Source organism: Dioscorea cayenensis, chromosome 20, assembly GCF_009730915.1.
Source record: "Dioscorea cayenensis subsp. rotundata cultivar TDr96_F1 chromosome 20, TDr96_F1_v2_PseudoChromosome.rev07_lg8_w22 25.fasta, whole genome shotgun sequence".
NCBI lineage: Eukaryota > Viridiplantae > Streptophyta > Magnoliopsida > Dioscoreales > Dioscoreaceae > Dioscorea > Dioscorea cayenensis.
Genome location: NC_052490.1, coordinates 32,312,024 through 32,336,247, shown reverse-complemented (window position 1 = coordinate 32,336,247; position 24,224 = coordinate 32,312,024). Strand labels below are relative to the sequence as shown.

Genomic DNA, 24,224 nt, shown 5'->3' with positions numbered 1-24,224 from the left:
ATAGATTTATCATTATTATTATGGTTTAAAAAATTTTCCACCATATATTAAACAAAATTGTGAGCGGTTTAAATCCTAAAGTGTTTTATCCACTTTTTATTAAAAAAAAATTTGTGTTCCAGAACAAAATGGCTATATTTGTGAGATATATAAAGTTGTTAACACGGAGTAAAAGAAAAAATCTCTTTATTTGTTCAGGTGGTAGGACATTTAACTATAATGCTAAATTAATCTACTTATTTCCATGGCAAAATATTCATCCATGGATTAAATGTTTAAAAATAAATTATGCTTAAATTATAAAAAAAAAATTGTGAAAACATAGTGGTTTATCTACTTTCGTGTACATATATAAGTTAAAATATATAAAATAATTAGTGAAAAATATTTTTTTTTTGTGATTTTTATCATCAAATTTTATTAGTTGATTAATTTATGAGGCATTGCACATGTTCATACAATTTTTTTTTAAAAAAAAACTTGATCTATTTAAAATTGTAAATAATAATAAATAATGTTTTTATTTATGACAACCACAACCAACGGAATGCTCAATGATGATTTAAAAAAAAAATCTAATGCAGAAATTATAAAATATCTCACAATTATAACATTATTTAGTAATAAAATTTATTTAAAACTTTTATAATACAACTAAAAGTACAAAATTTTATGATACTTTGGCTCTATATTGAAAATCAAATCCGAGACATTCAAAGTTTTAAGTTCAATACTTGCTGAAAAGACGTGGATACAATAATGGATCATCAATTATGCATGCCGCACACAGACCAAATTGTGCCCAAACCCCTGTCAACAACATACTTCCATAAATATAATCTTTAAATCTGGATAAAAGACTCTGGTCGAAGTTGAAGATCATTCCTCCCAAGAACTTGTGCTTAAAGGCAAACCACACAATGCATTGAACAAAAGAGTAGCAAATATCTTATTAACAGCTTCAGTAGGATGATGAGAGTCCCAAAACACAAAGCTGGATGGATCACCAAATGTCTTTGACCCTTTATCCCCACAATCCAAACCATATTCAATGTTATATGGACCGTTTCCACCACAACATGCTAGCAAAGGTTGGCTTCCAAATCCTGCAACAACAAAGACGCATTGATTAATTAACAGCTTACCATGGCATGCATTGTGAAATTAAATCATTGTTCAGTTTTGGTAAATGACACAGTTACCATATCTTTGTGGTGACTCCAAAATTTCATACATGAGTCCATAGAAATCTGCAAAGAAGATGGTGATATTGTGGAATAGATGTTGAATTTGTTGAAGCTCAACCTGAAGCAATTGATTGTAGAACTCTGTGAGCTCATTCAACCATTTAATGCAACCTGTTCTCTTGTCATAGTAATCTTGTCCGGAACTTTGAAATGTAGAAAGAAGAGCGGGCATGCATCCCTCTGGGTGAAGGTTTGGAACCACAATTGTTCTTGCTCCCAACTCAATTAAAGTCTGTTATTACATATTGCAATAAGAAAATATGTATGTATATATATCTATGTATAACAAAACTCATGGCCTCATAAAGCAAACTAGGAAACGAAGAAATAAACTTTACCTTAATTGCTGAAATAACTGACTGAATTATAGCAGGAAATATAATGGTTTTAATTTGGTGAACTGCTGTTCCCTGGAGAAGTGGGTTATAGAAATCATTTCCTCCAATTTGACCAACAATGAATAGAGTTCTATTCAACATATCCTCACAATCTGCAACAAAATTAAAGGATTATGATGTTTCAGAAATGTCTCGCCTTGTCACGTTTTCTACAGTAATTAATTAATTAATTACCTGAATGAGAGGAACAGTGGTCATGGAGCATATCTTTGAACCAGCCTATCTGATCATACAGAGAGATGTTCCTCACAGGAAGTGGAAGTCCATGGTCTGTGAAGAAGGTGGTGTTCACTGCAGTGGCGCCACCAAATGCAAAATTCACTCCCTTCTCAAAGTCATGCCCATCTGGACCTCTCAAGTATGCTGGCAAGAATTGCAACCCCATCCACTCAGCTGCATAAAAATATAAAGTTAGTTCTTATTATATAACAACAATGAAACTCTTGTATGATATCTCATACTTAAAAAGAGGTATGCATGGTTGCATGCAGTTTATGAACTAGCTAATGATTCAAGAAATGAAGTGGACTACCAAGAAAATCACTGATGATGCGGCCATCAGAAAAACGGCCGGTAGGATGACCGAAGAAGGTTTCTCCGTTTGGAGGGTAGCCAACATGGTTTTGGTAGTGAAGGTAGTACAGTAAGTTGCCATTGTCAGCACTGGAGTCTCCAAAATTGATGATAGAACAGAAGCAATTGCAGTCAGCCATGGCTGACCGTAACTGAGAACTTTGTAGCAGAGAAAAGATGATGATGATGATGAGGTAGTGGTGGAGCAAAACAATTGAGGAACTCAAACACAATGAAGCCATCATCACAATCAGTGAATAGCTTTCTTTTAGTTTGATATGTATTGTGTGGAACAGAGACAGATGTAGCGTAATATAGATAGAAAGAGAGATACTGGCATTCAAATTCAGTAGTAATGAAGGAACATGAATACAAACAGCTGAGGAAACAATAAGTGTTTTTATAAAGAAGAGCTCATACAGCTGATTTTATTAATATAAAGCAAAAGATACAATGAGTTCATAATGATGATGTTGGATGTGCAAGGACATGTGAGTGGTGTTTTTTATGGCCCTTGGATCTAATTTTTACCATTGATCTTACAATGAGTCTTTCCGTCCGTTTATGCCTATGTGACTTTTTCTTCTCTCTCACAATTCCTGATCACTTCATTTTTTATTTTTTTTTCCTCTTCAACTTCATGTGTTTCTCTGGTGGTGACACTTACAAGCATCTCGTCACCGAACATATTAGACGAAAAATTTTTTTTATAATCACAAGGTAGTGTATTCTAATATTAGAGTGAGACTATTCTCTTTGTACAAAGAGAGTCAATTTAATGTTAAGATTGCACACTAGGGTGAATTATTCTAATTTTTGTTATAATTTTTTTTTGAAATTTTATTAATTTATTTGCATGTTAATAGAGGTTTATTTCCATAAAAGAAGATGCCGTATAATTTTTTTTTAATAAAAACAGGATAAATTATAATTTTATTAAAAAGATAAAAATTAGTTACAAAACTGTGAGATGGAACAAGTAAAATCATACTGCATAGAGCAACGCCAATAATAATAGGAAATATTAGTTACACCCAGGCAATTAGTGATAGAACCAAGAGATAAAGCGCTCACCAGCATAGTTTTTTATGCATCTAAATCTGCAAAAAAATATAGAAAGGAAATAATTGATTGATTTTGATTAAAATCAGAAGTAGGCAGAAAGAATTAATGGTTAAATATGTAGTTATTTCGTTCTAATCCAATATTTTCAAAAATGTAATTATTTTTGTAAAAATCATAAACACTAACCTTCATTCTTGACCTATTGTAAAATATACAAACTGACATTTTCGTATGCCACTGTTAAAAATTCGTTTAATCAATTTTTTTTTTCAAGATCTTTAATTCAATTAAGTAGCACCAACAACCAAACATTTAGTTCCACCAAAATACAACAACAAACAAGGTTCGTATTTACATAGTAGTTTAGAAAATTTTTCCGAAATTCCCTCTTATAATTAGAATATTGAATCCCAATTTTCTCTTCTAATTAGAATATGGAATCCCAAATTCAAACCTTAATTTTTATACAAGTCTTTTTTTAAAAAAAATATAAGATTAACTATACAATTTCTATAAATAAAGGTAAAAAGTTAAATTTAGGTCTATTTTGATATATATCATCAAGTATTAACAAAATTAATATTTTTTTATATTTTTTTACAAACAATTTAGACTACATAATACTAAAATATCAAAACTCAAATCATAAACATTAAATTATTAAAAAGGCAAATCGCATGATAGTTTAATAAAATTTCTCAAATAAAAATAAGAAATTGTTTTTTTTAATTGTTCTCTTCTTCTTCTTCTTCTTATTATTATTATTTTGACAAGTAGGCGATTAAACTCTCTTTCTCTCTCATGTTCATGTATAGAGTCTATAGACATATATATATATATATATATATATATATATATATATATGAAAAAAATATCATCTAGGTTAGATAAGTTCCTAGATTTGAAATCTAGGGACGTTTTAAATCTAAGTCGTTGAATCATCATCCGGTGGTTGATTATTTATATGAACACTATACACCTTTTTTTTTTTCTGTTTATAATTACTGTTCAACACTGTAGAACATGATTTCTACTGTTCATAATAATAAGAGCCGTCAAATTATCATCTGATGGCTACTATAAACATCTCTAGATTTAAAATCTATGCACGTTCCTAAATGATGGATCCTCATATATATATATATATTATGGCTTCACTCAAAGTCAAATCACTGACCAGAATTGTTGTTCCCAAACAAAATCCAACAAGTCAAGCAAATCATCCCGGACTTGATCCGGTTGGACCAGCTTAAAATCACAACCCCACAAACAACGACCCGAAACTTCGATTGGGTCACAACCAATTAACACTATGCGGTTGCTTAGCACTGCCGCCATTCCCTTCTCGCTTCCCGCGATCCCCCGTTCCCGACCTTCGCCTCCGTTCCCCCAAATCCACAGCTTCCTCTCGCCCTCGCTCCTCCTCTCCATCCGACCAAGGCCTCAGCTCCGTCGATCCTTTCCTCCCCTTTCCATGGCGACGCAACCACATTCAGAGCCCATGAACCTTCTCTTCGTCGAGATGGGTGTTGGCTATGACCAGCACGGGTAATCCCTATTCTTTTCCTGTTTTTCTCCATCGATCCTCTGTGTTTTCTGAACGAAATTTATGGTTCTTCCAGGCAAGACATCACTGCTGCTGCTATGCGTGCTTGCAAGGACGCTATCTCCTCTAATTCCATCCCGGCTTTCCGTAGAGGTATTGTCGTCTGTTTGTGTGCGCAAGCTTGCTTTTTTTCGTTTCAGAGATTGATGGGTTTTGGGAATTTTTGGTGCAGGGTCTATTCCGGGTGTTAATTCCGATCAGATGAAGCTTCAGATCAAGCTTGGGGTACCTAGGTCTGCGCAGCCGTTTTTGGATGTCGAGAGAGTCAAATCCGTCTTCCCTTAGTGAGTATCTCGTTCTATATTGTTTGCAAATTGCTTTGTTGTTTTGCTGTTTTGGTGGGATGAAACGTTGATGGATTTCCTTATGGATTGGCTCTAGTGGAAAAATCCTAAGTTTTGAGGTTGTGGATGGAGGGATGATATGCTCGAGTGGTGTTTGTCTTGAGGCAATGGGAGATAAAAATGACGACTGCTATATAGTCAATGCTGCGGTTTATGTTGGCTATTAATGTTTTCTTTTTTGTTCTTCAAATGTTTTGCCGTTTAATGACATTTTTTATATTTATGTAGTAGTTTATGTTGCATATTTTGAGTTTCTTATTGTTGGGGTGTTATCTACATGTTGCTTATGATTGGAAGACCAACCTATGCTTTCTTGGCTTTCTGTCATCTTCAGTGGAATGCGTATGCAAATAACTTTGTTTCTAAATCATTGACAGAAGAATGAGGCTTTCTCTTGATACGAGTGTTGCATGTGGGAGCATATTACTTAGGTTTTTCTTTTTCTTTTTCATGTTATTGCATTGTATCAATTCTTCTATTTAATTTCATTTCCACTCAAGTTCTACAACCGTGAAATTATGTTATTCTTTAGGAAGCTCTATGATGGCGTTCTTATTCTTAAGAATGACTTGGTACACTTATTCCAAATAAATAAAAGTGTCAGGCTTATGAAGGATCATTTGTACTGTGTTATGAGAGTATAACTATATGTGAATTTTGGTCTTCATGAAGTTAAGTGAGGAGAGCAAATAAATCTAAGATCTCGAACCTGAGTATAGTAAATCCTACCTAAGATATCTTCGTCATTTGATAATCAGAGAATTTTGACTAAAGGAAATAAGACTTAGAGAAAGAATATAAATTGCTACAGAGTTTTTATGTTGTCTTTTGTTGTTCAATGGCTTTTACTATGCCATTTATTTGAGAGAATGGTATTTTTTGCTGCAAAAGTCTCAATGTAATGGCCCGTTTAGAAATAAATTGCAAGATTTCCTTTCTTGAATGACTTGGCTGAACTTGCCAATGGCTAATGAAGCACAAGAACCAGAATAATGAGAGATTCTCCAATTCAGGCCCAAGGAAGATCTCAAAATGCTCAAGGATATTTTATTATTCACCTTATTAATATCTTGTACACCCCACCTGATTTCTGTACTCTCGTCCTCCTTTTGACTTGTCATTTCCTTCCCTGTTTGATTGGGTTGTAGTGGTGTTATGTTGCATGATCAGATCATCTATTGTAGGCTAAAGAAGCGACAAGACAATTTCAGAAACTTCTTAGCATCACAATATGGTTTCCGGATATTTCTCAAGTCACTTTGTGTAATTTTTAAATTTAAATCAGCTTAATCACATTGCTTGTGTTGAAATTTTCTCTTGTATACTCTACACAATTAAGATTAATTGATTATTAGTTTGCAAATATGAGCAATTTATGTACTACTTACTGACTTGAAGCTGTAAACAAAAAATATGTCAACTTTTGAAGTAAAAAGATTTAATTGACAATGAAGGCATACTGTTCTTTAATGCCAAACACAGGTTAGTTTCCACTGTCCATGGCATCATATTTCATTCTGTTACATTATTATTTACTTGCTAAAGAACAATTGAACAATATATAGAATAATGACTTCAAATAGGTTGAGAGTTGGTTCACTTCTGTCTGTCTAAATTCATTGTGTCATCTTTGCTTAACTCAACTTAGAGCAGCATATAGGATCGTGTTCCATGTATCAGGAAGGCCAGCAACACACCAGTGACTACAGTCAATGCCAGCATGCTCTCCGCTATATGCAGATGGATGGGCATCTTTTCTAAGCTGAGAGAGCAAGGTTATATCCAACAAATAAACTGGTTTTGATATGTTACTCAGCACACTCCTTACTGTGGCTTGCTCTGGAAGTGAACCAGCCGGGTATGTTGATCCACTAACTGGTTCTGTTTCTTTATAACAATTCTTTGAACTTGACCCACCCCAGTCTTGTCCTCTGAAATAGTTAATATTCAGAATATAGTAATTGAAAGCTGATGATCATATCAACATGATTATGATGCTTTTTCTATTGTGGATTATAAGACTTTATATGGTTAACGTTGTGATACTATGACACGTGATTTTATTTTTCAGGAGGCAGCAATAGAAATGGTCCTGTTAGTTTTAGTTCACTTCCAGAACATCTTTATTATGCTATTATTTGCCTTGTTTGCATGCTGAACTATTTTTGCTACTCTTCATGTTTGCTTCTCCTATGCATGCATCAATGTTTTTAGTTGACCATCTTATAGAATTTTGTCTACAACTTACTGGTAGTGAGTTGGAGAAATCCCCTGGAAGAAGACTTTAGTGGTGGCTGGATTGATGTTGGTGTCTATCCATCGGCCCCAGGTAGCCAGCCCTTTGGAGAATGCAAGCAATCTATCCATATCCTTGTATATCTGGTCACCTTCTTGCACAAAGTCCCACCTGCTCATGATTTCCAAGATGTTATTTGTCACAGTGATAGATTTTTTTTTTTTAACTAATTAGATAGTTTCAGGAGTCTCAGAAAGCTCTCACACGGTTGGCTGTTTCCTTTGTGAGTCCACCAGTGCCATGTGTTGAAGATAAGCATGTCAGCCCCGAGCCATGCACTGCCACCCTCTATTGAGTCAAGCTTCAAGACGCGCCCGATCTTCTCACTCACAATGTCTACAAGATACGTCGTGCGATAATACATTATCGATACTCCATAATCCTGCCAGGCCAGCATACTTAGAATTAATCCCTATTTCAATGTTTTAAATGCCTTGAACAAAAAAGTCTTTCATTGCCAAGTGCTTATCCGCCGTTCATGCAGGTTATTGAGCTGGAGAATCATCCGTGATACATGCATCCTTTCATTCAAATCAGGACCCGTGACACAAGGTGCCTCACATGATCAAACTTTGTATCTTTTTGCCTCCTTTGCAGTGCCTAGACATCACATGAGACTTCACGGTGATTCTCAGCAATTGTCAATTAGCTCTCCACTTGCTTGAAACTGCCATTTATCTGTGAACGTGCGGTCCTTATTCCACTTTGCACGTGTTGTCCTTTTGGAAAATTAAGTTTGCATAATATTGGCCAACTGTGATTTAAGTGTCAAATGGATTTATGACAGCAAGCTAGTAATCTCCATGTCCTAAAGCTTTTAAAGAGGTTTGATAACAAGTTGGTTGAGTAATTTTAGATCTGCCTTTTCATTCTAGATCTGCTAATAGATCTGTCCTACTAGTAAAGGAGATTGCCTTTTTAGTACTTCCATTCTAATTCTTTTCTTTTGTTTGATGGCTTCTCTTTTTATCATTGTTTGCAGGCATATTTTCTTCTTGAAGACTAATACAATTCATCAACAAATGGTGAATTTAATTCAAGAATTTGTATGGTAATTTTTTATTCTCTTTTCTTGGTGTCAGCTACAACCTACTCGTATGAGACTGTTTGTTTCTACTTTGGCAGGTGGCATGCAGCAGTGCCAATCATCAGCAACAGTGAATGAAAGCTCAAGCAAGTATCACATGAATGCAAAGGTAACAAACAAAAACAAAAACAAAAAAAAAAACCAAACGAAAGAGAAAAAGATAAAGATTTCCGCCACCCCAGGAAAAGCAAACCTGTTATAATGTATAAATTAAATTAACTACATGAAAATAACATAACTTTAAAAACAAAAGCACTATAAATGAGAACTACTATGGGACCCATCTCCTACTCAAAAGCGAAGACATGCTCTACTGTCCGCCATGAATGCAAATGTGCCTGTGCTTATGGAGATGACATTCCAGATTCTGATTCTCCCACCCCCCAAAAAAAAGGGCAATCAATGTATTCATTAATTTTTAAAGAGTTTTATACATAGAAAGATAGTGATAAATACCTCAAATATAAGTGAAGAAAGGGTGTCTTTCCTAAAGAAAGTAGTCTTGGTATTAGGCAAAGCAGCATGAAGCATGCAATTGAGTGATTCCCACTGATTCAAACTTATGGAATCCCCCACAAACATTATCTTCTTTCCTTTCCACCTTAACAAGAAGTCCTGCCCATTAAACCTACACAACACTCAAATAAGTAAATAAATAAATAAATTCATATATATATATATATATAAGTTTAATTTAACTGGCTGGGTTAAACCAAACCTTGGGAGATCACAGGCGGTGGGTTGCCACCTATACTTAAGATATAACTTATCAGGGCGGCCATACTTCTGGCAATCAAACTCAGGCTCGATGAAAGGACATGAGGCTGAGTCATACAGAGGGTAGGACTCGTCGTAGACCCAAGACCCCTGGAAAAAGTTGCAGTTTTGATCCAGGGCACCACCACCACCACCACCACCACCTCCATTGTCATGGTGATTCTTGCTCCTCTTGTGTACAAGGACTCCTATTACAGCACCATGAATGGTTGAGGAACCTAGTAGAAAAGATAATAAACAAGCAGAAAGGAGTGAGCTTAAAGTGGAAGGAAAGGCCATTAAGAGAGTGTGGAGGGAGAGGAGACGGTCTGATGCTTTATAAGGAATGGGACTAGGAGTAGGAGAAGAGCTCTTTATTCATTGTTGGATAATTGAAGGGGTATGTGTGTGTGTGTGTGTGTTTTTTTTTTCTTACTTAATATAAATATAATCCCCTTCATTCCTCCCTTTTTTTTTAAAAGGGGAAAACACCACCATAACTTTGTCTGATTGAAATTTAAACACAAAAGGCTACGTACACCGTGTATATATTCTTAATATACTTAATAATTTTTGGAAAAACTAATTATTTTTATTATTTAAAAATATATCATGTTTTATTATGTGTCGATCTTCACTGTGCATTATGAGAGATTTGAACTTATTTTTCACGTAGGATACAAACATCTCATATAAAGATACAGTGTTAAAAAAATATATTATAATATGACAAATAAAAAAATTTTCTTTTTGAAATAAATGTGGATAAACCACAACTTTATCGAATAGAAAAGAAGCAATGCGAACGAAGATAAAACCTCTCACCGTGAAGTGAGAAGAACCAAGAAAGCAGTAGAAAATAAAAAAACGGAGAAAAAACTAGGAAGGCGGAAGACACTGCTCTGGTCCCCTCGAGCGCCTGCACCAACAAAAAAAGAAGAACTACTCCTCATGCAAGATTGGAGTCGGGATCTCCAGCTTGATTTGAGACTTTAGCGCTTAAGAAATTAAGAGAGCGCTTAATTTTCTGGAAGCTTAAAAAATTCTTTGTTTAATAAAATAAAATTTGGAAGCTTTTTTTTAAAAAATAAAATACACGGTAGATATTGGAGATTTCTGGTTTGGGATGCCGACATGAGGTATGTCCTGTAGTATGTGTTGTGTGGGTTAATGTGAAGCTGGCTAGAATTTGGACTTGATGTAGGTGTGAGCATGTGAACCTGCTTTTGGATTCTTTCTTCATAAAAATATCCTGGTGCTGCTTCATGTGAACTTTATCCCTATATATTTTATTTATTTATATCCTCAACAATATTTTATCTCATGAATATATTATGTTTAGCTAGTGAAATTAGATTTTTTTATCAATATATATATATATATATATATATATATATATATATATATATATATATATATATATATATATAATAACTCAAATTAATGGTGTGCTATGAATTATTCAACATTTTCTTTTTCATGTGTGATTGATATGATGGTGAATCATTGGACTAAGTTTGTTAGAAAATTAAAAATGGGAGTGGTGTAGAAGCAAACATGATTAGATAAGTTGAGAAGACTACCATGTTGGTTTCATGAATGTCTAAATTATAAATCACACAATTAGGAGATTGTTCTTCAAGCAAACTAAGAATGTTAATAAGAATCTAATTAAATAACTAACTATTAAAGATGTCACCCTTTTAATATATATACATAAATATGAAACAAGACAACTTGAATCTAATTCTATTTGGCATCAAAGTTGGGCACAATAAATTGAAATCTCATCTTAATTATCCAAAAAGACTTTATTAGAAATTTAATTTCTAATTGATTGTATTGTGATAGGAATAGTTGGCACTTGGCAAGCACTTGGATTTCTCAAGTGGTTTGGCCAAGTGGAAGTGTGATGAAAACATTGGTCATCATACATAACTTTATTTTATATATATGGATCATCATGAAGTCTCTTTATTTCATATATATCCAAACCTTTTTTTTTCAAAAAAGTATATATATATATATATATATATATATATATATATATATATATATATATATATATATATATATATATATCTCCAAACTTTTTATTGATAATATATTTGTCAACTTGCACTTTATAAATAGATTAAAAATAGTTTCACATGAGGGAATAAGGTTTTAATTATCAATTAAACATTGGAAGGATGATTGGGTTGGGGAGGGGGGTCCATGTTTGACTTGTGTGAGTGAAAGGAGTGAGAGAGAGAGTGACTATGATTGAAAGCTTTTGTTCCATGTGCAATGTTTTGGAGAATGAAGTGCCACCAACTTTATCTATTTATTTTTTTTTCTCTAAATAAATAAACAAATTAATAAATTCTTTCTAAACCGCCAAAAAAGCTTCTTCAAGGGAACCATCCCCACCATGGCGCACTATGCTATATATGGCGTGCAAACTAAGTGGTTTGTTTGGTGAACTTGACCTACCATTTTGATGTTCATTCTTTTTTGTTTTTTTTTTTCAAATAGATAACACAAGCATATATTAAATGAAAACAGTGTGAAAGATAAATAGCCCAATCAATATTTGTTCCATTACAAAATACTCCCAATAAAAACACATAATTTTTAATAAAAAATATTTATATCACAATTTAATATTGACATAAATGGACATAACACAGTAGAAATAATAGATTTTCGATTATTAGTGTTGATTTATAATTTAAACCCCATATCACAGGATGAATATACAAGTGCAAGACTATCAATTTTTGATCCATATGTACACATTTAAATGGGTCTGTTACATTTGTTAAAAAATATATATATAAATAATAAAACTATAATAAAGAATTAGGACAACATTAAATTATAAAGAGTGGTGATTAATTTTGAATTTAATAAATTTGTGGTTCTAGCCATTTTTATCAACAAGCTAGCTAATAAGGACCTAATCAAAGAAGTTGGCTTCTAGTTTGGCTTTACTCTTATGCTATTGTATTTTTTTAAATCAAGCAGTGTGTCAGCATCAAAATAGTTAAGAGATCAGCATCACACCAACATGGGCAAAACCCTAATAGTGGGCATAAAAATATAATATAAAAACAAAATAATTAATTTTCATGCTTGAATGATTAGAGCACTAATTAAGATGGTCCTCATGACACATTTTGTCTATCTGAAGTCAGTACAGGTTGTCTTGATGCTTCATGCATGAAACTAACTAGAATAAAAACAGTGAAGCATTCTGGAATGAATGGTATTGTTTGACAAAGAAAGCACCAAAATCACTGCCCATAATTAATTAATATTCTAAGTGGGTGCTATGAAAATATATTAACTAGGCAAAATAAATCATGAGTTGTTTCATTTGATGGTAGGACTGAATGAAAAAAGAAGTATAACAGTTTATAATTCATATGTCTGACACGTACGGTACTCACGGTTTTAATTACTGTGTTTCTACACATAATTTAATTGGTCAAGTACATTTCACATGAAAATTTGTCGTTTTAGTAATATATATTAGTATCTCTTTTTAATGAGAAATTAATTAGCCTATATATATATATAAGATATGCTATCCAAGAAAGGATAGTTTAGGTATGGTTTGTATATGGTTTGTATATGTTGGGCTTCATGATTTCTAAGTGATTATTTTAACTAATTAAGTTACTGCTTTTAGTTGTTTTTAATTATAAATATTTATTATACAAGAATTACATATCTTTGTTTATTTCATAAAAGAACATAAAGCAACCAAATATATATCTGAGGAGAGTTCTCTTTGTAAAGCCATATATTTCTTAATTCTGATCTTGGTAGTTTCTTGTAAATTAATTTGATTCAAGCATATGGAAATTAAGATTTGTTCCCAAATTGATAAGATATACTTATATATATATATATACATACACATATAACATGTATCTTAACTTTTATAATCTACTAATTAATTAACCCAAAGTATAAGTTTCATGAATGAATCATGCATATTTTTATCTTATCTTATTGTTTTTTTTTTCTCTCAAAAAATGTGGCTTATGCCATATAATGAATACAAACTGTCAACCTCTAAGTTAGAATAAAAATAAAAAATACTAATTATCCTATATATTATAAGGGGTGGTCGATCTCATCACTTGTGTTCGTCTAGTTTTTTATTATTTACATGACCAAAATAGATATAATCTTGTAATTAAGTATTAACTTACAATACATTCTCCTTGCAAAATCAAATTCCATTGAACCGAATTAATTAAACTACTCTCCACGTGATCCCATCCAAACAATATACCACACTCTAATGACACATTCTCTTCTACGTTAGGTTTTAAGTTCTTGTCTAAGGGCACATGGCATAGGACCTCAAATGGTCCACAAACTGTGGGCGTGTGTGACACTATATATCATGTAAGCCAAGCATGAACATGCAGAGACATAGAGATAGAGATGGAGGTGGGCATGCAGGCATTACACAAAAGCAATGAACATTAGTATGCCACATTCATGGCTCCATTGTCTACGTGCATTAAGGACGTGCACTAGTGGTGCTCATGCATGCACGCGCAACTGTTTGTTTGGTGGTGCGTCGTCCATCCAGTCTATGTCCATGAGTCCATGAGTCCATGAGTGCCAGCATATATATATGATATCATGATCATATGATCTTCATCAAAACTTTCAAGGATAACAATTGCAAACACCCACCCAACCATGCATGTTGACACTGCATGGCAACTTGTTAACGCCATCTAGTGCACCTACAGATCCCTTTCATATATATAAAGTGAAAAAGAGACGAGTTAGAGACGTTTACGTTTGTTTCTTTGCATATATAATTCTTGACTTTTTTATTAACAAAAGATATAAAATATCACTATCCTATATTGTATAGGTGGTATGTGCGGGTTTTTTTTTTTAAAATAAATTATAAATTTATTGAAAAAAAAAACAAATGAAACAAGTACAAAAGAATAAACAACAGAAACAACAAAAGGTCCATCATCAGAGTGACAAACACCTAACAAGCTTTGTTATTTCAATTGTTTTATTTTACTAATATATTTATTATAAACTAATTTTAGATATTATTATTGTCTATTTTAATTTAATGCTACATGAGTAAGTGTTTGAAGACGAACACAGATTAAAATATTTAATCAAACATAAAGACTTACCCACTGAATGAGAGTGATCTAGAATGGCGCCTAATCCGTGAATGAGGATTTGAAGTAAGGTTTTCTTTAGTAAATTGACTATTTTGTATTTTTATTATGTGTTTTATTTATTGATTATTTTAAAAAATATATTTATATTGGATATAAATTTATCAAATAAAATTAACACCATAAAGAATGACAGAATACAACTTCAACACAAGTGATAAAAGAGAAATAACAACCGACCTATATAGCTGGTGTGAGGCACATGGGCTAGATGTTTAATTTTTTGACACATTTATAAAAAATAAAAGAAAAATTACTTTTTAATTAAAAGTAAATTAATAAAATTTATAACAAAACAAAAAATTAGGAAGAGTTTTGAATATAAAATATAATTCTCGAATTATAAAAGGACACGCATATAATACAACTAAGGACTAACAATAAAAAGAACGAAAAAAAAAAAACATGAAGTAGATTAGGAGGAGGTTGGACCTAATTACAAGAGATATTTTGCTATAGATAACCTTTTTTGTTTACAAGCGCCACCTAATATTTTTCTCCATTATTTTTTTTAATTGTAGTTCCCTCTTTAATTTGGTTGTACATGATAGGGTCCTTTGAATTGTTCTGAGGTCTCTTTTGAGGATGACACATAGCATTAAAACATCATGAAACAATTTAAAAATAAAAAAATCAATTAAAAGATGCATTATATTTAATATAAAAGGCTTGCACGTAAAAGAGAAAAGAGGCACCATTATTGTTTTTATGCTCTCTTGATGGAGTTTACCCAATAATTATTTTTTTTAAGTAAATTTATTTCCAAGACACAAGAAAGAAAGGATCCAAATATCCAATAATTAGATTTTTTTTCTTTCTTTGTTCATTAAGTTATCCAAAAGAGTTATTTGCTTTTTTAAAATTCCACACATAAATGAACTGTTTGTTGTAATAAGATATGATTTTTTTTTTCTTAGCATAAACAGATAAACTTTATACATTTGAACAATACCCTTTTCTCGTTTGAAACAAGAATAGAAATAAATTTATCTAATAATATAACTACTAACTGAAGAAAAAACTAGCATCATATACCTAGCTAATTGGGCTCATGCTATCCGAATGTGCATATTTACTTAATTGGCAATAAGAAAATGGCTTTTTGATACAACTTTCCTATGTTAGGCTATCACTATTTGTTAATAAATTATTGCTGCCTTAAATGTTACTTATAACTACAAGTTTGTTTTGAAACCTTTGTCATTTAAACTTAAAAATTTAAAATGGACCTACATCTTAAAAATTCATATGATTTGAAATTTATGCATCATTATCTCAACTAATTAAATATGATCAATTAAAGAGTCACTTAACTAAGATGTAGCACTGGTGCTCCAACAACTTCCAAGGCCCAAATTAAAATGATGCAGGCTTGCTTTTGGTCCACAACCAAGTTCATTGCTACCTGCCTTTATTTGTTTCCAATGTTTTGTAATTTTGAAAATAAGAACCTCAAATTATATTAACTCCATCCACATATGTTCTTCCTTTTGTAATCTCCTTAAATTTCTGTTTAAATGGATTGATAGTTTATCACTTTTATCTTTAAAAAAAAAAATCATCTTTTTAAACAGTATTTTACAGTAGCCGTGAAAAGCATTTCATTCTCTTCCAGAACTATTTGATTTCATGTTTGTCAACACTCAACATTATCAGTTAATAAATTATTAATTTATCCATTTTATTTTTTTTAAAAAATACTAGGCATCATTAATTAATTTCTATAAAAACTTTTTTATTTGTTAACTAATAAGACCCCATATAAGGTGGCATATGGTAATTAAAGATCTAAAGCCAAATTTTATATTAGACTATAATTATTTTATTTAATAAAAATAAAATTTTATTTAAATTTATTTTAATAAATACCTTTTATGAAATTTTGTTAATTATTATTTATATGCTATATTAGGATTCGTTATCGCTTACGATAAATATATGGATATAAAAACTTAAGAATGAAAACCAAGAAAATAACAACATAAATGAATTTTAAAACTTATTTATTTATAATTAAATTAGGTTTATATCAATCTAACAAAAATAAGTGTATTATTTTAAAAAGTAGTCAAGATTATATGATACTTAATAGGTATTAGATTAAAAAAATTTAAATTTTGATTTATTATAATAAATAATTATCTATGAAGGCCTTCAAAATTTCAAGACTTTATAATTATTATTAAGAAAATTAAGGGTTTAAAATTAATGATTATACTTCCAAAAAATTGAGAGGCCTAAAACAATTCATATAATTAATAGCTTTACCTGTGCGCCGTTCCGGTACCTTTTTCTCACTGTTGATTAGTTCCAAAGGAAAACTATTAATCGTCCTCATTGAAAGAAGAAGGGGGCTGGCTCTTCCTTTATTAGGTCCCAATTATGTATGAAATCCATTCAATTTCCTAGTGTACATTATTTATTATTCATCACATCAACTAAGTTATTTTGTATATTGATTATCTTATTTTATTTTAATTAGTTGGTTCAATGCGCAATAGCTCAATTAATTAGTTATATTCTAAATCTAATAAATGTTGTTTAATATATATATATATCTTCCTCTTCTTCTTCTTTCTCATAAGAACTTTTTTTTTTAAATATCTTTCACTATAGTATGTGTTTAACTCAATCTATATATGGATCATTTAATTAATGCATTTGTACTTAGCTCCAAGTTCATTGAAAAGCTGAAATCATGAAGAGAATAAGATATAGTCATTTGCATGTTTTGATAAGCCAAGGCTTTATTTTAATGGTTCTCAATTCATGGCAAACTTGAATATATATATTGAATAATTTTCACACTCCAATGCATAGTCGTACTTTGTTTTTGCACTCATGTCCCACCACAGCAAGCAGCAAGCATGCATGAAAATAGTTAATTATTCAAGTTCATTTTTTTATTTCCATATTTAACTTCTACTTTGTTAGTGATCCAATTAGCTTAGCATTGGAAGGAACGAGAAGAATTTATTGCATGTGATAACTTAAATACCATTGGATATATTAAATTAAATTAGATTAATTATTTTTAGTCCAATGTGAATGCCGATTACACCACCTTATAAAAATGACAACAAGATTTGGTCAACAACTTCAATACGTGTCACTTTGCATGTTGTAATTATCAACATGAACGTTAGCTTCATGTCCTTTTTACTTATTCATATAATAGATCAAAACATAAAAATCTTAACGAAGGTTCGGTTTACCCACTTTATCAAAAAAACAATATGAAGAAGATCATATTTCATTAAATCTTTTTGTTATTCGAAGCTACCACTATAATTAGATTTATAATATTTTTAAAAAACAAAGTATTTAAAATTCCCTTATGGTTATCTTACTTTAACAAAAAAAATAATTATCTAACTACTATTGTTATTCTTCCTATCTGATAAAATATAAAGCTTTAATATTAAATAAATATGAATTATTAAGGGATATATATATATATATATATATATATATATATATATATATATATATATATATATATATATAGCATTTTAATCATTATTATCGGTGGTTTTTTTTAAAAAAAAATTATTATTGTCATATTCTGTCATTTTCATAAAAATTTATAAAGTCTTTTGAAATACCAACCCCACTTAAATTTCACCAAAAACCTGGAAAGTAAGATCAAACTATCACCAAACCCCAACCTCTCCATTTGGTATCCAACGAGATCATCACAAGCTGGCCATGTGGCACTAACTACCTGGAGAGCCTGTGCTTTGGGATTGCATCCTAATATATACTAAATAGTTAGATGCACTCTCAACTGAGCCTTGTTAATTTGTTATTCAAAGTTCAAAGTTCAAAGCATGATCACAATTGACTTAATTTGCAACAAGGCCACCAATTTCTTATGTGTGCTCTAACAAGACCTCTCTTGCTACTCTCTTCTCTTCCTAATTTGATCCATGGAGTACTCCTTAAAACCAAATCCTGTGAACAAGAAATTGCTGTTTTGCATTTGGGCAAGCTTGCTCAGTGGCTGCGTGTTCTTCTTCTTGTACCTTGATAAAGGTAGGATGACAGGTAGTACTTTCTTCTTTTTGGCTAGTTTCAGTATTGTTGATCATTCCAACACAAGCTTGTCCAGCTTTTCTCCATCAAGCCTGGCCATGTCCCCACAGTACTCTTCTACAACTTCTACTGGTACTGCTATTATGCCTCTAGTAAGTGCAGCACCTTCTCCTATGAAAGAAGGTCCAATAGCACTGCCTCCTCAAAGATCAGAAGCCAAATCCTCAATGGTGACATTGGATGGTAATCAAGAAGAACACTGTGATATCTTTGAAGGGAGATGGGTTTATGATAAAAAGAGGTATCCTCTTTACCATGCACGTCAATGCCCATTTCTCAGTGACCAGGTGAGTTGCAGGAGAAATGGGAGGCCGGATTCTGATTATGAGCATTGGAGATGGGTACCAAGAGGTTGTGAGATTCCCAGGTTAGCTACTTTTCTTATAAATATAAATATATATATATATATATATATATATATATATATATATATATCATATCTTAATTTCTCAAATATATAACAAGAACAAGTGTTTATTGATTAAGGTTCAATGGGAGTGACATGCTGGAGAGGTTGAGAGGGAAGAGGGTTATTATTGTAGGTGACTCGTTGAACAGGAATCAGTGGGAGTCACTGTCTTGCCTTCTGTATACTTCTACTAGGCCATCTCGGGTGCTTGTCAAAGCTAAGGGTTCAGAATACAAGATCTTCAGGGCTTTGGTGTGTAAAATGATTATTTTGTTTTTGTTTGTTCATAGATAGCTGATGTTGAATGTATATATATATATATATATATATATATATATATGTATGTATGTATATATGTCTGTATAAAAGGATTATGGGTGCACAGTGGAGTTCTTTTGGAGTCCATTCCTGGTTAAACTGGAGGAAATTAAAGGTGGTAATAAGAAGGTGTTGAAGATTGATAGACTTCATGGGTTTGCAAAGAGATGGAGAGGTGCTGACATTATGGTTTTCAACACTGGACATTGGTGGACTCACACTGGGAAAACAAGAGCGTAAGCATGCACATATATATCTAAATGAATGCATAATATAATTGTATTCTAAATTAGGTGCATGAGACAACATATAATTTTTACTTTTAATATGTTGTCAAATTAAGATAATGAGTGTTGCATTTGCAGGTGGGATTATTTTGAGAAGAAAGGGAAGTTGGTGGAGGAGATGAATGGTGATGAAGCTTTTAGTACTGCACTCCGAGTATGGGCTCGCTGGGTAGATCAAGTTGTCGATTCAACCAAAACCACAGTCTTCTTTCGTAGTGTCTCACCCGAACATAAATTGTATGATTAATGATCACTTAGTTAATTTACTGAAAATCATTGTGGCAATAATTCTCATCTTTACATTTACATATTTTCTTTGCAGGGAGAACAATCACTGGTGCTATAACCAAACAACTCCAATCACAAATGAGACATACATTCAGAGATTTCCAAGATCTATGGTTAGCATAGTTGAGGAAACAATTCAAAAGATGAAAACACCAGTGAAATACTTGAATATTACAAGGTTATCAGAATATAGAAGGGATGCACACACAGTTATATACACTTCAAGGCAGGGGAATGTACTGACAATGGACCAGCAAATGCACCCTGAGAGGTTTGCAGATTGTAGCCATTGGTGCCTTCCAGGTTTACCAGATATTTGGAATGAGCTTATATATGTATCAATTGTTGGATTAAACCAATCTCATGTTATGTAGTTCAATTATTTGGTTTGTTCTGATCTCTTCTACATTTTTGTCATTCTCTTTTTGTTAATAAAGCTATGACTTGTATGATGGAAAACAATTAGAAGTGAAAATAAACATTACTAACCATATTTCAAAGTGATAATTAATGCGAAGTTGTAAATTGGCGTTTGGTCCAAGATTTAAACATTCTTTAATTAGTCTCCTCACAACAATCTAGGTAGTATTCAAATCTTTATATCTATATATATATATATATATATAACAACTGAGAAACTGTTGGAACACTTGTGGTTAATTGGAGGAATTAAAACCAAAATCTGAAATAAGTGGTAACTTCAACCATGCATCACACGAATAAGTAATCCAGCTATCAAGGCTTTCCATGCGAGCTAGAGATGATCATGATCTTGACATGCACATTCCATATCCTTTGACCAGCGCTTGATTTAGTGTTTGTTTGATTACCCGGGTAAAAGTGTCTTCTTGAGAACCGGCACTCTTGTACATTTTGGTCTAATATTTTTTTTTTCTTGTACTTCCATTGTATTTGTGTTTCCACTTCTAATGGATACAGTCAAGTGTGCTTCAGTTTATTTTTAATAAATTTGAAGTTTTTCTTTCCTTTAAAAAAATCAAATAGTAAAATATAAATAACATAAGCCTGTAATTACCAATAATTTTTAACATTCATCCCATAAATTAGTCAGCCCAAAATCATAATTTTTTTTTTAAAAAGGTGAATAAACCACTTCGATTGAAACAAGCACAGAATAAAAGAACACTACAAACAAGAAGAAAAGAGAACAAAAAGAACCAACATTCACAATATGTGGTTACAAATCAAATAACAAAATCATAATTTTCTCTTTTTCTACTTTCTCCTCATGAGTAAATAAATAAATTTTAATTATTTATATTTAAATATATTTGCTCATGAATAAAAATGATTATTGAGTTATTCTTATTTAAAGTGAAAATAATTAAGCATATCAATCATGATCATGTCCTAACAGTATACTCATATATATATATGACATAGAACTTAATCCGCACAGTTAATTTCACACTTTTATATCTAATTAACCTATTTAAACATTGTCACCCATAATATATTTTAGCTTGTTTTGATTATTATTTTTTTCAAAAGGTATGACAAGAATGTTTACATATTTTTTAAAACATATTTGTATTTTTTAAAATTGAATTGTTTTTAAGAATTTTTTAGACCTATTCGGACATAATTTCTTTTTTTAATCTCTTTCCACTCCAGTTTTTCATTTACACGCTCATAAACCTTTTTAAACTAAATTATCTATTATTATTTAATATTGAATTCATATATTTCATACTTATTGTTTCTTGATCATTTCAAAATTAATTGTTTTTCCTCATGAATTTATACTATAATGATAGATTTTTTTCCTTAAAAAGTTAAAATCTAACCTTTTTTTTTAATAAATTCAATGTTTTTTTATGGGCCAAAAACCAACCAAAAGGTCCTTTTTTGGGTGTTCTTGTGCATAAGACGTTCATTTAGCATTTCAAAAGATGACTCCTAGAACTAAATTTAAAAAAAAAACCTTTTATTTTAATATTCAAAATAATATTTCGTATAAAAGTAATGGTATTATTACATAATACCTTCCCTTTTTTTTCAATACAGGTGCTCCACATTATTTTCTCTCCTAATTTTTTCTTTAAAAAAAAAATCTATTTCATCTTTCCTTTTGTTTCTCTAGATTTTAAACTTGTTAGGATTTTTGGATTTTAAAATGCTTTAAAGGGTTTGAGGTTACGGTCAAATTTAGGTTTTGATTTAGGTTTATTGTTTAATTTTAGGTTTAGCTTTTTATATATTTTAGGAATTCAAAGATTTAGTGATTTTAAAAGCGATGTATTATAAATATAAAATTAGGCTAGTAAAAAAAAAAAATATTTTATATTAAAATAATGTCTTAGACAATAGAGTGGTGGATCTTCTAATGGGGTTGATTTGTTTATGATGAATTGAGATGTTGCCACTGTGATGGGTTTATTTAAAAGAATTAGCAAAATAAGGCGAAAATTAGTTTTCCTAATCATGCACGCGCATATGATATTCATGACACAATTAAATTTGCATTTATGCAAACTAACTCTTATATCAAAACCCAAACAAGAAAAAGTTGCTCATTGACTTTCTTACAATTATACTTAGCAAGATCAATACAATTTAAATTTATTTACAGAATGATTTAAGATTGTAGCAGTATATCCGTAAAAATAATAAATATAAAGTTTTATTATTCTCAGTTCAAAGGTTTGAGATGAAAAAAAAAAAAGAGAAAAGAAACTTTCGCTCATTTAATAAATTTTATAGAGAAAAATTATTTATTAAGCATAACTTAAAAATTTCAAAGAAAGTCTTTGAATCTTGAATGAAGAAAATGGCTAAATCAATATTTAGTAATAAATCAATCAGCGCATTGAATTATTTGGATGCATAAAAAAATTTATTGATTGCCAAAGTGCGCTTTATATTGAATATATAGAAAAAAAAATCGATTATAAATAATGTGAAAAAAAAAATTCGTGAAGTTTATTGATGTAGGATTTGATGCTTTTATCAAGCATAAATGTCACGTATTTACATATAAAATCTTAAAATAATAAAAAATCTCAGTGCCTAGAATATTAATATGTGTTACTCACATCAGTTTTTTGACAAAAAGAAAATTTTCATAACTCAAAATTCAAATAAATACAAAAACTCAACGATTGAAGAAAAATAAAAGAAGTATAAAAATTGAGTCCACCGTTTACTCATTGATCATCAGGCTTGGCAAATCGACAAGTTAAGTAATTATACGACCATAGAGTTTCTCGCAAAAACCACTTGGTCATCAATTATTCTCTAGCAGTTCCACTATTATCAAAGTTAGGTAAATCTCATTATGTTTGCCCTTGCCAAATAAAATTTAGATTATAATCATAACAACCATATCTATAAAAGAAGATAATGATAATAATAACATCAATAAAATTATCATATAGGTAAAGTAGGAAATAAGTATTTATTAGTTTAAATTTGTTTTAGTTAATATTTTTTTTTTTATAGAGATTAGACATAAAGTGATCAGTATAGATGATTTAGAGATAAAGATAATAACAACATTAACAAAATTATCATGTAGTTATGGGAGGATAAAAGTAGTTTGCAAGGTTGCAAAATTATTTTTAAGTGATATTTTTTTAGATAGGTTTGATTTTTTTAGTTTTTTCTTGGAAGAACTATGCTTGTGTTAAATAAGCATAAATAAAACAAACAAAACATATACACCGATTTTTTCACCAAAATTTTAATTTTTATTGTTGCAATTTTTGTCGAAAAGGAACATATCATTTCTTCTTAACGAAAGCATCAATACTGCATTAATAGAATTTGTTTATTTAGTTTTTCTGTACACAATTTGTAATTTTATATTATTTTTTTTGAAAATAATATTTGTAAACTCTGATCCTTTGCTATATTCATCTAATTTAAACCAGCAAGTTTTCAAATCCAATGAACAACTTTATTTTTTATTACTTATTAATTGCATTTCATCATCTATATTTGTACAACCGGGGTTATATATAAATCATATAAAGTTAAACATTAAATATTAGTGCACAAGGGTTAAGCTGCATTAGAAGAATAATGGTTTAAGGGTAAAAAAACAAAAGAAACAAAAACAAAGTCTCTTACATTTCATATAACAGTTTCCTTATTTTGGAAATGGGAATTTCCTTTTTCAACCGGAAAAATGCGTAAAGGCTTATCAAATTTGGGATAAAACATTTTCTTTTCAAAAATTTATTCAAATAAACATGGTTCTTTTTACTTTTATTT

At 30.9% G+C, this 24,224-nt stretch overlaps 4 protein-coding genes and 1 long non-coding RNA gene across 6 annotated transcripts; 3 read left to right on the top strand and 2 right to left on the bottom strand.

Annotated features, from left to right (window-relative positions):
• Window positions 1–687: 687 nt before the first annotated feature.
• LOC120251246 (GDSL esterase/lipase At1g28580-like) lies at window positions 688–2,604 on the bottom strand. Its single transcript, XM_039259793.1, has 5 exons — window positions 2,178–2,604; window positions 1,820–2,038; window positions 1,586–1,737; window positions 1,203–1,479; window positions 688–1,106 (listed from the first exon to the last, which is right to left on the bottom strand). The coding sequence occupies exons 1-5, from the start codon at window positions 2,461–2,463 to the stop codon at window positions 880–882; spliced, it is 1,161 nt and encodes a 386-aa protein (XP_039115727.1). The 5' UTR covers window positions 2,464–2,604; the 3' UTR covers window positions 688–879.
• A 1,947-nt stretch (window positions 2,605–4,551) lies between these two features.
• LOC120251562 lies at window positions 4,552–5,631 on the top strand. Its single transcript, XM_039260119.1, has 4 exons — window positions 4,552–4,831; window positions 4,906–4,982; window positions 5,062–5,173; window positions 5,271–5,631. Exons 1-4 carry the CDS (start codon window positions 4,596–4,598, stop codon window positions 5,398–5,400), a joined length of 555 nt encoding a protein of 184 aa, XP_039116053.1. The 5' UTR covers window positions 4,552–4,595; the 3' UTR covers window positions 5,401–5,631.
• A 1,005-nt stretch (window positions 5,632–6,636) lies between these two features.
• LOC120251559 (protein trichome birefringence-like 37) lies at window positions 6,637–9,793 on the bottom strand. Its single transcript, XM_039260117.1, has 5 exons — window positions 9,335–9,793; window positions 9,073–9,244; window positions 7,736–7,911; window positions 7,482–7,640; window positions 6,637–7,164 (listed from the first exon to the last, which is right to left on the bottom strand). The coding sequence occupies exons 1-5, from the start codon at window positions 9,670–9,672 to the stop codon at window positions 6,873–6,875; spliced, it is 1,137 nt and encodes a 378-aa protein (XP_039116051.1). The 5' UTR covers window positions 9,673–9,793; the 3' UTR covers window positions 6,637–6,872.
• On the top strand, window positions 7,918–8,871 carry LOC120251560. Its single transcript, XR_005533443.1, has 2 exons — window positions 7,918–8,580; window positions 8,655–8,871. It is a non-coding gene; the product is annotated as an uncharacterized LOC120251560 (long non-coding RNA).
• Window positions 9,794–18,338: 8,545 nt separating the features above from the next.
• LOC120251251 (protein trichome birefringence-like 42) lies at window positions 18,339–20,459 on the top strand. 2 transcript variants are annotated; one of them, XM_039259801.1, is made up of 6 exons: window positions 18,496–18,626; window positions 18,703–19,053; window positions 19,173–19,347; window positions 19,465–19,649; window positions 19,779–19,937; window positions 20,023–20,459. In XM_039259801.1, the coding sequence occupies exons 2-6, from the start codon at window positions 18,725–18,727 to the stop codon at window positions 20,360–20,362; spliced, it is 1,188 nt and encodes a 395-aa protein (XP_039115735.1). In that variant the 5' UTR covers window positions 18,496–18,626; window positions 18,703–18,724; the 3' UTR covers window positions 20,363–20,459. The 2 variants fall into 2 exon arrangements, with proteins under 2 accessions (XP_039115734.1, XP_039115735.1); XM_039259800.1 differs by having other exon boundaries at window positions 18,339–19,053.
• Window positions 20,460–24,224: the final 3,765 nt, after the last annotated feature.